Consider the following 14,506-nt stretch of genomic DNA (forward strand, 5'->3'; position numbering starts at 1 on the left):
GAAAAGCCCTGTTCTGGGTGCGTTCTCTAAGGGGGATGTTTTTCTCCCTAAACACGGCTTTCTTTCTCCTGTGGCCTCCGGAAGCAGCAGCTAAGTAGCCCTTGGAACCGGGAGGGAGGAATCAGGCTGGTAAATTCCATCCTTAAGTAAGGTGCTTTCCATCTGCCTGTGACCGATTCTTCAGCTTCTCGCTTTGGAAAATGTGACTGATGAAGTCTGTGGTGAAGATGCTTGGGGACACTGATACGTGTAACATGTGCCCAGACCTCTGCCACAGCCAGGAGACATAATTTAAGTTTACTTACTGACAGCTGCTGTGTGTTAGCCCAGGAATGTTAATCCTTAGCGAGAGCTTGGGCAAAAGACAACAGTTTTTAGTAGCTGCGCTAATGGTCTCATCCATCAAATGACCCTCTCCTCTTCACCTTTCTGTTGTCATTTATATCCATGTCTGTGATGGGAAGTGGATATAAAATCTTAAGAGGCATCTTTTTTTTTTTTTTTTGAGACAGAGTCTCACTCTTTTGCCCGGGCTAGAGTGAGTGCCGTGGCGTCAGCCTAGCTCACAGCAACCTCTCGCTCCTGGGCTCAAGCAATCTTTCTGCCTCAGCCTCCTGAGGAGCTGGGACTACAGGCATGTGCCTCCATGCCCGGCTAATTTTTTTCTATATATTTTTAGTTGTCCAATTAATTTCTTTCTATTTTTAGTAGAGACGGGGTCTCGCTTTTGCTCAGGCTGGTTTCGAACTCCTGAGCTCAAACAATCCGCCCGCCTCGGCCTCCCAGAGAGCTAGGATTACAGGCGTGAGCCACCGCGCCTGGCCAAGAGGCATCTTTAATTATTTAAAAAATATGAGCCTTTAAAATAATTCCAAAAGTAATACGCACATTGAAAATATAACCAAACATACTGAAGGAAAATTTTAAATCACTCCTAAAATTTTAACATAGAGATAATCTCTACCTAAACTTTGGTTTAAATCCTTTCACACATTTTTTCCCGTATTTGTATGTGCTCTTAAACACTTACACGACTGGAGTGTCAGTCTGCAAGCACTGTTTTGTATTCTGCTTTTAGAACATGTTTTGAAAGTTTTCTCATGGTATTAACTATTTTTCTACATCATCGTGTTTTTTTGGTTTTTGTTTTTTTTTAAAGAGACAGGGTCTCACTCTGTCACCCAGGCTGGAGTGCAGTGGCTCAATCTTAGCTCACTGTAACCTCAAACTCCGGGCTTCAAGTGATCCTCCTACTCCAGCCTCCCAAGTAGGTAGGACTACAGGTGTGCACCACCATTCCTGGCTAATTCAAAAAAAAAAAAAAAACTGTAGAGATGAATCTCACTGTGTTGCCCAGGCTGGTCTTGAACTCCTGGCCTCACATGATCCTCCTGCCTTGGCCTGCCGAAGTGCTGGGATTACAGGCATGGGCCACCATGTATGGCATACATCATGATTTGTAATAGTTACATAGTATTCCATCCTTTGAATATACCATTATTTATATAAGCAAATGTCTATTGTTGGAAATTTATGGTGCTCTAATTTTTTGTTCTTTTAAATATTCTAATGAATGTATGTACACATAAATGGTTATGCATCTCTTTAATTATTAAATTCATAGAATGGACTTTCTGGGCAAAGGCTAAGGATGTTTTATGGTTTGTTATGGTAGAGTCCCTGTTACTGGAGCCTTCACAATAATATTACATGGGAAAACACAAAGTAATCACTAATGATTTGTTGATTATCAGATGTTGTAAATATACAATAATCAATTCAAATTGTGAAATAAAATGAGAAATCTTTCGAAAGTTGCAGAATTTAATGAAGTCAATGAAAGTGGTAGTAGAAATCTGCTCGACTTTTGCAAAGCCATTGACCAGTGTACATTAGCAGTGTTGAAGTAGTTGATAACTGAAGAACTGAAAATGGACAAAGATGTTGACCTAATAGTTGCTTCAAGAGAATGAGTTCAGGATCAAAGGATTAAGAAGGCCCTTAAAAATATGGATGAAGCCATCATATATTTTTGCAAAAAGTACATTCTTTGTGATTGCATTATAAAAATTAAACATAAAGGGCACAGTAGAAAAATCTATGTACCTTTCCTCCCAACTGCAGCAGTTATTCATTCTTTGTTCTAAGAATTAGCAGAGAGTTGCAATTATGACCTAAATTTTAAGAAATAGAATATAAACATATTTTATAATATTTTTGGTTTTATTTGGTTTTGTTTTTAAGATCAAATCCTAGTTAACAATTTACTATGAAATTTTGGACCTCATCTTTATTTAGATTCACTTTATTTATTTATTTTTTTTGAGACAGAATCTCACTCTGTTACCCGGGCTAGAGTGCCGTGGCGTCAGCCTAGCTCACAGCAACCTCAAACTCCTGGGCTCAAGCAATCCTCCTGCCTCAGCCTCCCAAGTAGCTGAGACTACAGGCATGTGCCACCATGCCTGGCTAATTTTTTTATATATAGATTTTTAGTTGTCCAGCTAATTTCTTTCTATTTTTTTACTAGAGACGAGGTCTTGCTCTTGCTCAGGCTGGTCTCGAACTCCTGAGCTCAAATGATTTGCCCGCCTCGGCCTCCCGGAGTGCTAGGATTACAGGTGTGAGCCACCACGCCTGGCCTAGATTCACTTTAAATGGTTGTTTTTCCAGGTGGCATGATTGTCTATGTAGAAAATCCTAAAGAATCTACAAAAAAATCTCAGAATAAGCAAATTCAATAAAGTTTCAAGATACAGAATAGACATACAAAAATAGTTTTTAAAATATGCTAGCAATGATCATGTGGACACCAAAATTAGAAATACAATAACATTTACAATCATTTAAAAAAAGAAAAAATTAGGTGTAAATTTAACAAAATGTGTACAGGACTTGTATGCTGAAAACTATAAAACACTGATGAAAGATCAAAGAAGATCTAAATTAATGAAGAAACAGACTGTAGTCACAAACTGGAAGACTCAGCATAGTGAAGATGTCAATAAACTGGTAAACAGATTTGATGCAATTCCTGTCAAAAATTATGATTGTGGCTTTAAAGTTTGGCATATAGTATTCTAATTATTATTATTTTCCCAAAGTGTTGTAATTGTTGTCTTTTCCCCAGTGAAAATTTTTAAATAGCTTTATGGAGTTATAATTGACATACAATATTACACATATTTAAAGTGTACAATTTGATACGTTTTGACCTGTGAAACCACATCTTAATCAAGATAATGAACATGTTCATCAGTCCCTAAAATGTCCTGCTCCCTTGTGAACCTCCCTCCTCTGCCTTTATGCCCCCTGTAAACCCTCCCACTCCATCCGTAGGCAACCACTGGTCCACTTTCTATCACTATAGATTAGTTTTCATTTTCTAGAATTTCATATGAATGGAATCATACTTTTGTGGGGGGCAGCTGGCTGCTTTCAGTCAGCATAATTATCTTGAGCTTTATCCATGTTTTTTCCCCTGTTAACAGTTTATTTGTCTTTATAGCTGAGTAATATTTCATTGTATGGATAAACCCCAATTTGTTTACCCATTCATCTGTTGATGGACGTTTGGGTTCTTTACAGTTTTCAGCTATTACAAACAAATACGCTGTGAATATTCATGTATAAGTCTTTGTGTGAACAAATGTTTTCATTTCTCTTGGATAAATACCTAAGAGTGGAATGACTGGATCATATGGATAATTTCTTAACTTTTAAAGAAGTTACCAAACTTTTCCAAAGTGATTGTAACATGTTACTTTATTACTAGCAGGCATGAAAGGTCCAGTTCCTCCACCTCTTGGCCAACACTTTGGTCTTTTGGCCATTGTAATAGGTGTGTGGTGGTATCTCATTGTGTTTTAATTGATATTTTCCTAATTACTCATGATGTTGAGTGTTTTTTCAGGTGTCTGTTTGTTATCTGTATATCTTCTTTAGTGAAATGTTTGTTTAAACCTTTTGCCTTTTAAAATATTGACTTTTCTTTTCATTGAATTTTTAGATTTGTGTATATATTTTGGATACAAGTCTTTTTTCAGGGATATAATCTGAAAATACTTTCTCTCAATCTGTGGCTTGTCTTTTTATTCTCTTTAACGGTGTTTTTCAAAGAGCAGAAGCTTTAAAGTTTGATCAAGTCCAATTTATCAATTTTTTCTTTTATGGCTCATGCTTTTGGTGTTATATCTAAGAAACCTGTGCCTAAGCCAAGGTCACAGAGATCTATGTTTACTTCTGGGAGTTCTTAGGATTATAGTTTTGATTTTATCTTCGATCCAAACTTTTGTTTGAGAGAGGATTTTGAATTTTTTTCTTTTTTTGTTTTGAAATTTAGTTATTTTGTACATATTTGAGATTGTAGCTTGTACAATTGATACTGTAAAAGATGGAGGCTGACAGGGATTGAGAGGTTGGGGAAGAGTAGATGCTAGAAGATGGAAGAAGGAATGTATAAAGTACAATCTTTATCTAGATTGCATTTTTTGTTCTGCTGCTTCCCCTCTTTCTGGAGGACAAACTTATGTTATACTCCACCAAGCCTTTCTTGTCTTAGCCCTCATCCCTGTTTTCATAAGTTCATTCTTTCTCTCCCTCTCTGTCTCTCATCCAGTCTATTTGAAAATCCTATGTATGCTGCCTTCAATAAATCCAGAATCCATCCACTTACCATCTGCCAATGCTGTTTTTCTGGTCTAAGCCTCTGTCACTTTTTATATTTTATTTTGCAATAGGCTCCTAACTAGTTTCTCAGTTTCTACCTTTGCTCGCTTCAGTCTATTCTCAACATAGCAGCCAGAGTGATTCTTTCAGAATGCATATTAATATCACTTCTCTGCCCAAAACCCTCCAAGGCTGTCCCACCTCACTCTGAGAAATGGCAAGCATCCTTAGAGTGGACCTGGGGCCCTACATGGTCTGGTTCCCTGGTTCCTCTCTTATGTCATAAGTGTCTATCTTGCTCGTTCTCCTCCAGCCCTGCTGGCCTCATCCTTGTTCCTGCAACGTGCCCACCTGCCCCTGCCATGGAGCCTTTGCATTTTCTGTTCTCTCTGCCCAGAAATGCTCTGCACTTATTATGTACCTTCTTGGCTTACTCTGTTGCTTCCTATGGGTCTCTTCTCAAATGTCTTCTTACTAGAGAGGCCTTCTCTGACTACTCTCTCTAAAAGAGTAACTGCCTCCCACCTCCTTTATTTCCCAGTACCACTTACCATCTGACATATTACATAGTTATGTGTTTATTTATTGCCTTTCTCTCCTTGTGGAATATAAGATCCCCGAGAGCAGGAACTATGTTTTGTTCAGTGCTGTACCCACAGGACTTGGAGCAGTGTCTGGCACATAGCAGATGCTCAGTATCTATTCGTGGAGTGAGTAAATGAGTAAATTGCCCCATCTAAAGGGGAAGCCTCATGGAGTGTTTTTCTTAGTAATTTGTAACAATCTAGAGAGATTTGATAAAAACAAGCCCAGCAAAAGACATTTGTGTGTGTGTGTCGGGGGGGTGGAGGGGTAGGGGTAGGTGGGAAAGGTAGAGGTACAAAATACTGAGTGCTCTGCAAAGCCATATGTAATATTAAAAATTAATAGCTAAGCGAGAACGGTGAGCGTAAATAACTTTGCAAATAAAAAATGAAAGTCTGGTTTAATTTATGAATTTACTGTAGTTTTTATTTATTCTGCATTAAGGGAAAAATAAACATCATAAAGCAAATGACCAAAAATAGCACATTTTGTGCATTTCTTCAGCCACTTGGCAGCATCAGGCAGGTGTGCTTACTCTGCACTGATTTTTGTGTGAACCTCCCTGCTCTTCACTCGCAATTTGTTGACCTGGGATTCGGCAATGTCAGCCCGTTCCTCTGCCTCCTCCAGCTCATGTTGGAGCTTGCGGAATTTAGACAGATGAGCATTGGATTGTTCCTCCTAAGAATAGAGATAAAATTGTGAGAATTAGACTTTGTGGTTCTCATTTGCACTTGTCACCAGGCAGGATTATTTCCTCAAATCAAATATTTCCTTCTTATGGTCTGTTTGCCATATCTGACTTCAAATCTAGACAGGATTTGTAACTGTAATTACGTATTTGATTTTAAAGGATGAAAGGAGAAATAGTTTTGAAGTGGAGGACAGCCTCATATATGTCCTGAGTGGAAAGGAGAAGGAGACCCATGCATCCTTGTGGAGTTCAGTAAGTAAATGTAAGGTCACATTGTAGCTTTGGGGGAATCCCACTTAAAATATTTTTCTGCCGTATATTTTGACTCCACTGTATAGAGAAAGGGAAAGAGTGGAGCCAGGAAGAAAGTCTTCTTCTGTTGATTTGGCTTATTACCATTTATGCCTTTCCCTTTCTTCTTTCCTGCTTCCTACCTATTACATATGTCTGGAAGAATGGAGGAACAAGCAGGAAAAGTGTAGGTGGAGAAACTTCCAGCATGTTCTCATAGTAGCTACAGCAAACTTGGGGAGGGGTCCCTGCTGATGACACTGATAGTGAGTGAATAAGTCAGTCCCAAAAGATTGATGTTTGGCTTTTGAGAATACTTGATTTTGTTTATGTCTAGAGGGACAGGAATATTTATCTTGGTGTTAATTAGAGTTTCTACTGTATATTCATTGCAGATATCACATAAGGTGGGTTATTTGGAACTTTTTCTCCCCAATCCTTACAAATTGCTTAATAATAAAAATACCTTCTCTTGCAGTCTTACTCTATAATTAGGATTTGGGGCATAAATTCATTTGTAAAATCACCCCTCTCAAAATATGAGTGGTAGATTTTTACTTTGTCTCCTTCCTTCTTAACACATTCTTTTAACACACTTTCTATTCCAAAAGAAGTTTGCTTCTTTCCTCAAGGGCTTGAAGATACTTACAGCCTCCTCAGCTTGTCTCTTGTATGATTTCACCTTCGCCTGTAATTTATCTACCAAGTCCTGCAGCCTGAGAACATTCTTGCGGTCTTCCTCAGTCTGAAAGTTTGAAAAAACAATCTGCATTCAACCCAGAAAAACAAGCCTACTGTGGGTGGTAAAAGAAATATTTGGTAAGATGGGCAGATTGATCTGGGGTAAACTTGATCAACTCCAAAGCTTTCTTTATAGAATTAACAGTAGCACTCTTGTTAAATGTTTCAATGTGCAGGTGCTATAGTAGGGAATGACACAGATCTCTAATTCTTACCTCCTTACCTTGGACAGTAGATGCTGTTATCCCTATTTTACAGCTGAAGAAACTGAGGTTTAGAGTGTTAAGTAGCTTACAGTTCAAAAAGCAAGAGAGGCCAAACTAGGACTGATACCTAGTTTATGTGGTTTTAAAAGCGATGCTCTTTCTTCTCATGCTATTTTCTAAAGGCTTCCCTAATCTTCCTGATTTAGTATAGGTCTATGATAGGCAACTGTGTCTTTTACCCCTTATATGCACTGACTTAATGTGTATCTGTTTTCAAGTGCCACATAAATAGTCATCAGCTTTTTATTTTCCCTTTGGGGAAGAAGACTGGATATTCTAGAAAGCTATTCCCTTTACCTGGTAAGTGAGTTCCTTTACTCTTCTCTCATGTTTCCGTAAACCTTTGACAGCCTCGGCATTACGTTTCTGTTCATTTTCAACCTCTCCTTCAAGCTCACGTACCTGCAAACAAGAAAAATATTTATGCAGTCAATCTTGGGGGATATTAATTAGCCTAGGACCTACTGAAGGTATGGGGTGGGTGTCCCCAGTCTCAGGATGAGAATAGGAGTCCATATACAGGAAGAGAGAAGGGAAGAAGGAGTGCCGTTTTTCCCTTCTCAGATTCAGAGAGAATGGGACACCCACTCTGGCCTCCAGTTTCTGGATCTGCTTCTTCCCGCCCTTCAGCGCCAGCTGCTCAGCCTCATCCAGACGGTGCTGCAGGTCCTTCACCGTCTGCTCCATGTTCTTCTTCATCCGCTCCAGGTGGGCGCTGGTGTCCTGCTCCTTCTTCAGCTCCTCGGCCATCATGGCAGCCTACATAGCAAATAAATCAAGAACATCAAGAAAGCTATAGATGTCAGAAAATCTCACTGCTAAATTAATGGAGAAATGCGACTGTCACTCACATCAGTGATGGCCTTCTTGGCCTTCTCTTCTGCATTTCGTGATTCTTGGATTACTTCTTCCACTTCACTCTGGAGTTGTGAAACATCATTTTCCAATTTCTTCTTGGTGTTGATGAGGCTGGTATTCTGTTAAAAATAGCGGAAATTTACAAGATTTGCAATTTGCCCTCTTGGGACTTTACAAATGTCTTACTTGTTGGTTCTTGTAAGGGACCTGCTGGCAACATTTCACTAAACTTTAAATATTTGTTCAGTGGAAAATACTAATCATTTGCAAGGCTGTAACCCTCTTCCCCAGTGTCCATTTGATTTATGCGTGAGGACTTCTGAGGTTTAAGAATGCCTGTAATAGACATTAATTAATTGCTCTTTCAATTATATTTCAACCAGACATCACTAGTTATTCTATCCTTAAAAGGCTGGAGGTGTTAGAAAAGAATAGATTTCTTTTTGTGAGTACCTGGCACTGACAGTTTCTCAGTTAGAAGGAATCTATTCTCTGTGAACTTTCATGCTTTGTTCCCTTGGAGAATAGTGAATTTATAATACCTTATGAAAACGTATTCTTAAAATTTCAACTCAGTGGTTCTCAAAGGGGAGTAATACTGCCTCAACAGGTATTTGAAAATGTTTGGGGGTGGATATTTTTGGTTGTCAGAATGACCAGGGGGTCCTACTGCCTTTAATGCCTGGGCAAGTCGGGGATGCTAAGTGTCCTTCAAGGTACATGGACAGTGAACACAACGCTAAATGCGTAAGTGCCCCTGATGAGAATCACTATGTGGAACATTTGCAGATTTTGGAGTCGGCAGCCGTCTTTACTCAAGTTTATTCCACCTCATGGTTCCCAAAATAATCTAAAAAGCCAGACTTTATATTTAAATAAAAACGTAGTAGCCTTTTTTGGGGGTAGAAAATCCAAAAAGACAAATAAGAACATACACTGAAGACATCACCCATAATCCCATCACTCCAAAATTACTGCAGTGAATATTTTAAAGCATATACCCCGTGCGTGTTTATACACACATATTTATAAAAATGGGGTAGTTTCATATTATAATTCTGATTCATCACTTACCAGTACTGGCATTTGTTTGGTGTGAGGGTCTCACCTGGGTGTGCAGGAGCTGGACGCGCTCACTGGCGTCCAGGAGCTCCTGCTCTGCGATCTTCCTGCTCCTCTCCGTCTGCTCCAGCGTGGCCCGCAGCTCCTCGATCTCGGCCTGCAGCAGGTTGGCTCTGCGCTCAACCATGGCCAGCTGCTCCTTCAGGTCCTCCTGGCCCCGCAGAGCGTCGTCCAGGTGGAGCTGGGTTTCCTGTTAAGTTAAAAGAAAAAAAGGCCTTAGATGTTCTGAAGAAAATGTGAATATCCCAGGAGATTAACTGGAAGAATGTATTTGTGCCAGAAACAGGAGATTATATGCCTGACATTTGAATGTACCTGAGAATGGTGATGTCATTTGCTTAGGGTGAAAGAGAATTATCAGGAGATACAGATTCTTGTTCTATTTCTGCCATTAAGTGATTATTGTTTCATGTGTGAGTCACTAATGTCTATCATTTATGGGGCATTTTCTGTACACTCTACCCAGTAGTTTACATCTGTTATTTCATTTGATCCTCACAGTAACCCTGTTAGGTGGATAGTTTCATTTTTATTTTGAAGAACAAGAAACAGAGTTCTGAGAGGTTAAATAACTTGCCTAAAATCGGGCAGCTAGCAAGTGACAAAACTAGGACAAAACAAACTAGGACTAAACAAAGCCTGAGGACTCAACCTCAGGCTTGTCTGGTGGCCAAGTCTTTGTACTTCCTCTCATGTTTTACCTTAATCTCTGGGCTTCTGTTTGTTTTTCTACATAAAATTTCCTTAAAAATATGTTCTATATGTATTTAATTTGGCTACCTCTGGGCTATCAGCTGTATAATTTGTTAAATGGAAAAAAAGGATGGTTTAACAAGGTGTTTTGGAGAATGGAAGACAAGTAGGAGCTTCCCTGACTCCTCTAAGAGGCTGATGTGGACCCATTTACCTTCAGGATCCCTTGGGTGTTTCTGTAGTTCCTTAAGCTCTCTGCAGCCAAGCGGTTGGCGTGGTTCAGCTGGATTTCCATTTCATTCAGATCTCCTTCCATTTTCTTCTTGACTCTCAGAGCATCATTTCTGCTTCTAATCTCTGCATCGAGCGTGCTCTGCATCGACTCCACAACTCTAATGTGGTTTCTCTTCAGCTGGTCAATTTCCTCATCTTTTTCAGCAATTTTCCTATCTATTTCAGACTTGACTTGGTTCAACTCAAGCTGGATGCGCAGAATCTTCCCTTCTTCATGTTCAAGGGATGCCTTAACGAAACGGTGAACAATTAATAATGGAAAAGAACTTGAATATTTGGAGTATATTCCCTTGTGAGCCAAATTCTTACTAGTATCAGTTTGTCTGATTTTACAAAGTATAATACAGTAGTTCCAGGAGTTTGTTAGGTAAATCATTCTTTTGTTTATTAAGTCACAGACTATATAGGGAAGCTCTGTAATAAAGGTGCTTTGTGTTTACAAATATTATTAATATTAGTACTAACAAAATTATATGATTAAACATATGTGTGGTAAATATGAACTCTCAATCTGTTTAATAAATTAAAATGTTCATGTGTGATATACTAATCCCTGGTCTAGAAACTATCAGTTTTAAAATATGTTGATATTTTTTCCTGAGTAAATTGTAGAATGTGAGGCAATACATAAAGACAGAGAAAAAACTACCCATTGTGCCCCCACTCAGAGGTAGCCATTTTAGTGTGGTGTATTTTTTATAGTCTTTTGTCCTACTTCTATATATTTTTATGTAATCAAAATTATATTATATATGCAAATTTATATCTTTAAAAATTAATGTCTACTGTAAATATTTCCCCATAATAATCATATTTAATGTCTATATAAAATTCTATCATAGGGCTGTTCTCTAATAATTTCAAAATAATTTGTTTATTTTTCTTCTTAGATTGGACATCTTTGTCTTAAAGATTTGGCTTCATTTAAGATTATTTTCTTGGTATAAATTCTTAGAAATAGAATTAATGGGTCAGTGTATTTTCATTTTCAAGGCTTTAGATAACTATTGCCAAATTGCCTTTCATAAAGGTCCTACAAGTTTAAATTGTCCCCAGCTTCACAATAAGGTATTCATCTCACAGTACCATTGCCCAGTTTGAGTGTTTTCACTCAACCAATGTTTGTCTTCGATATTTTTTTTCCCCACGGCATAATACAGGGTAATATGTACCTCTGCTTCCTCTAAGGCAGCCTGAATTTCACATTTCTCTTGTTCCACTTGCTTCTTTATTTTCTCCAATTCATGAATTTGCTTTCCTCCCTCTGCAATCTGCTCAGTGAGATCAGAAATCTCCTCTGTGGGTGAACAGAGAAGGGAGGAGTGGTCAGAAAAATGGCAACATGGAAATGTCCTTCTGGGCTACGTGGGGTATGTAAGGTTATGAGGACTCACGCTGTAGGTTTTTATTTTCTCTCTTTAGCGTTTCAAGTTGATCCAGGGATTCCTCAAAGGCATTCTTCACCTTGAAGAGCTCAGTGCTAAGAGAACGAGACTCCTTCTGGGACGCTTCAAGCTCAGCCTGAGTTTCCTCATACTTCTGCCTCCATTCTGATAGGACCTGAAAAACAATAAGTCATTAGCTGATGCAAGGAGAAAGGAAGACCAATACAACATTGATAAAGTTTATGCAGGCTGGGTCACCCTGTCAAAGTTCCTTTGCTTCTTATCCAGAGCTGCACAGGCCGCATTAGATCTTTCCACATCGAGCATGAGGTCTTCAACTTCATTCTGGAGCCGCTGCTTTGTCTTCTCAAGGGAAGCACATTTGGCGTTCACGGCTTCTACATGTTCCTCAGCTTCCTGCAGACGCTGGGCTAGCTTCCTCCTGAAAAGTTAGCCAGGCAGTCAAGGAGAGTGGCTAAGACCAGGAGCAAAGTGATAATCTCCTCGGTCCCTTTTCAGTCCTATTTCTATATTGGCAAGTAACATATGGTTTTCAAAATTCTGGCAGACAGAACTTCTTGCTAGATTGACAAACTGTATGAAAAGTTCCAACGTGGTGAACAGTTGGATTCAAGTCCTTGATATGTTTTTGAATTCTTAGAGGCCACTGTCGGTGCTGCCATTTTATGTGCCTTACTACATATGTAATTCAGGATTTTTTAAGACTTCTGATTAAGTATGGTTGTGGAAAATGACTAGCTAGGATAACTTTACTGATTGATTTATATATCCTTTCTCATTTCTTTTTTGTTTTAGAGACAGGGTCTCACTTGATCCATTTTGAGTTAATTTTCATACATGGTGTGAGGCAAGGGTTTTGTTTGTCTTCGATCATTATCTTTTCTGTTGGCATGAAGACATTTTGGCTTATTTAACATTTTGGTGGGAGGATGGTAACTGGGAGTTCTGAAAGTACTTTCTTAATTTTTAAAATTATTTATTTATTTTTTTTGTAGAGATGAGGCTGATCTTAAACTCCTGGCCTCAAGCAATCTTCCTGCCTTGGCCTCCCAAAGTGCTGAGATTATAGATGTGAGCCACCACACTTGGCCTGCTTCTCATTTCAAAAAAGATTTGAGGCTAACTAGATATTTTAATTGGCAAAAATATACTGAGCACATTCATTTGCTTTCTCAGACTTTCCATTTCATTTTATTAATATGTACTTTTTCCCCAGAGAATAGCCAGTTTCTTCTAATCATATATATTTGGGCAGTCTCACCAGAGAAAGAAATTAATGGATAAATCAGGACAATTCATGCAATTTAAGCAAAGGCAGATTTTTTTTTTTTCTAAATTGTCTACGTTCTTGCTTCACTTCCAATTGTGTGCCAAGTACACATCCTTAAGGTAGAGAAAAGTCTTTAGCTCTGATGCCCAAGAAGATCTACTTGAAAGTCTCCTTTGGTCTATACAAAGACTAAGGCTTTAAACCAAAACTAGACATTATGTATGGTTTGGTGGCCTCCAACATCAGTTTTAAGATGTATATCTGTCTATTCAATGATTAAGAAGGTGGGCTTTGGAATCGGAATGTCTGGTTCCAATCCCAGCCATACCATGTATTAAGCATATGCTGTTGGGTTAGTTGGTTAATATCTCATAGCCTTGATTTTCTCATCTGCAGAATGGGGATAAGAATAATGATAACAACATAATATGAAAACTAAATGAGTTGATGTATATATAGTACTTGACACACAGTATGTACTCATTAAATGTTAGCTTTTGCTGTTGTTATGTTATCGTTATCATCACAGCTGTTTCTGGGAGTTGCTAAGTTGGGCAGCTAAGAGACCATGTCTTTTTCCTCTTCTGGAGTGGACACAACATACTTGGCCTCCTCTAACTCCTCGGTGCGCTGGATGGCGTCCGTCTCATATTTGGTCCTCCACTGGGCAACCTCACTGTTGGCCTTGGACATTGCCCTCTGCAGCTCGGCCTTGGCTTCCTGCTCCTCCTCATACTGTTCCCGCAGCAGGTCACAGTCGTGGCGGGAGGACTGCAGGGCGTGGGCCAGCGCGTTCTTGGCCTGTCGAAGTTCAGTGACTTAAATTCATGTATTTAGTAGTGATATTTAATTTATACGCCTTAAGTAGAACCCAACTGGGCATGTTTGATTTGATTAGTCAAGACTATGTTTGGCAAAACTCACTTTAGTTTCTTCCTCTAGCTGACGTTTCAGCTCCTCAATCTGCTGAGTAGATGCTTGTTTGCTCCTTGAAAGCTGAGAGACTAAAGCATCTCTCTCATCTAATTGTCGGGAATATTCACCTAAGAATATAAGAAGTAAAGGCATTTTTTAATGGCATGAAAATAAACCTAAAGCTGTTATATACACATATATGTGTGTATGTGTGTGTGTGTGTACACACATACACAGATTGAGCATCCCTTATCCAAAATGCTTGGGACCAGAAGTATTTCAGATTTCACATTTTTTCAGATTTTGGAATATTTGCATTATACTTACTGGTTCAGCATCTCTGATCTGAAAATATGAAATGCGAAATTCTCCAATGAGCATTACCTTTGGGTTCACGTTGGTGCTTTAGATTTTGGAGCATTTCAGATTTTGGATTTTTGGATTGGGGGTACTCAACCTGTGTGTGTGGGTGTGTGTGTGTGTGTAAATATAAAGAGATACTTTATCTGCTTCTGGTTAGAACTGGAGATTTAAAAATAAAATTGCCGTAAGAGTGTAACAAGTAAACTTGTCTGCTCAGTCTTGCTTTTTTTTTCTTTTTGAACTTCTCAGTAAATTTTGATTGTTTATTTCTCTCTAACATGGGAGTATTGCTGTTTATTAGAATCCCTGGAATCCTTTTTTATTTAGTCCATGGTTTGGG

The 14,506-nt window shown here is 38.7% G+C and overlaps 1 protein-coding gene across 3 annotated transcripts in view; it reads right to left on the reverse strand.

Annotated features, from left to right (window-relative positions):
* Positions 1–5,655: 5,655 nt before the first annotated feature.
* LOC105818068 (myosin-8) overlaps positions 5,656–14,506 on the reverse strand; it is a 29,682-nt gene continuing 20,831 nt past the window's right edge. For 2 of the 3 annotated variants that reach the window (XM_012653938.1, XM_012653937.1), the window contains exons 27-38: positions 13,813–13,931; positions 13,493–13,689; positions 11,856–12,039; positions 11,607–11,772; positions 11,385–11,509; positions 10,133–10,441; positions 9,212–9,415; positions 8,097–8,222; positions 7,834–8,004; positions 7,543–7,647; positions 6,888–6,983; positions 5,785–5,934 (exon numbers count right to left, since the gene is read on the reverse strand). In XM_012653938.1, the coding sequence (XP_012509392.1) occupies positions 5,785–5,934; positions 6,888–6,983; positions 7,543–7,647; positions 7,834–8,004; positions 8,097–8,222; positions 9,212–9,415; positions 10,133–10,441; positions 11,385–11,509; positions 11,607–11,772; positions 11,856–12,039; positions 13,493–13,689; positions 13,813–13,931 (1,952 nt within the window). Of the gene's footprint in view, positions 5,935–6,887; positions 6,984–7,542; positions 7,648–7,833; positions 8,005–8,096; positions 8,223–9,211; positions 9,416–10,132; positions 10,442–11,384; positions 11,510–11,606; positions 11,773–11,855; positions 12,040–13,492; positions 13,690–13,812; positions 13,932–14,506 lie in introns of all 3 variants that reach the window. The other variant, XM_012653936.1, reaches the window with a different exon arrangement.

The sequence above is a fragment of the Propithecus coquereli genome, unplaced genomic scaffold (genome assembly GCF_000956105.1).
Source record: "Propithecus coquereli isolate 6110/MARCELLA unplaced genomic scaffold, Pcoq_1.0 Scaffold435, whole genome shotgun sequence".
Lineage (NCBI taxonomy): Eukaryota > Metazoa > Chordata > Mammalia > Primates > Indriidae > Propithecus > Propithecus coquereli.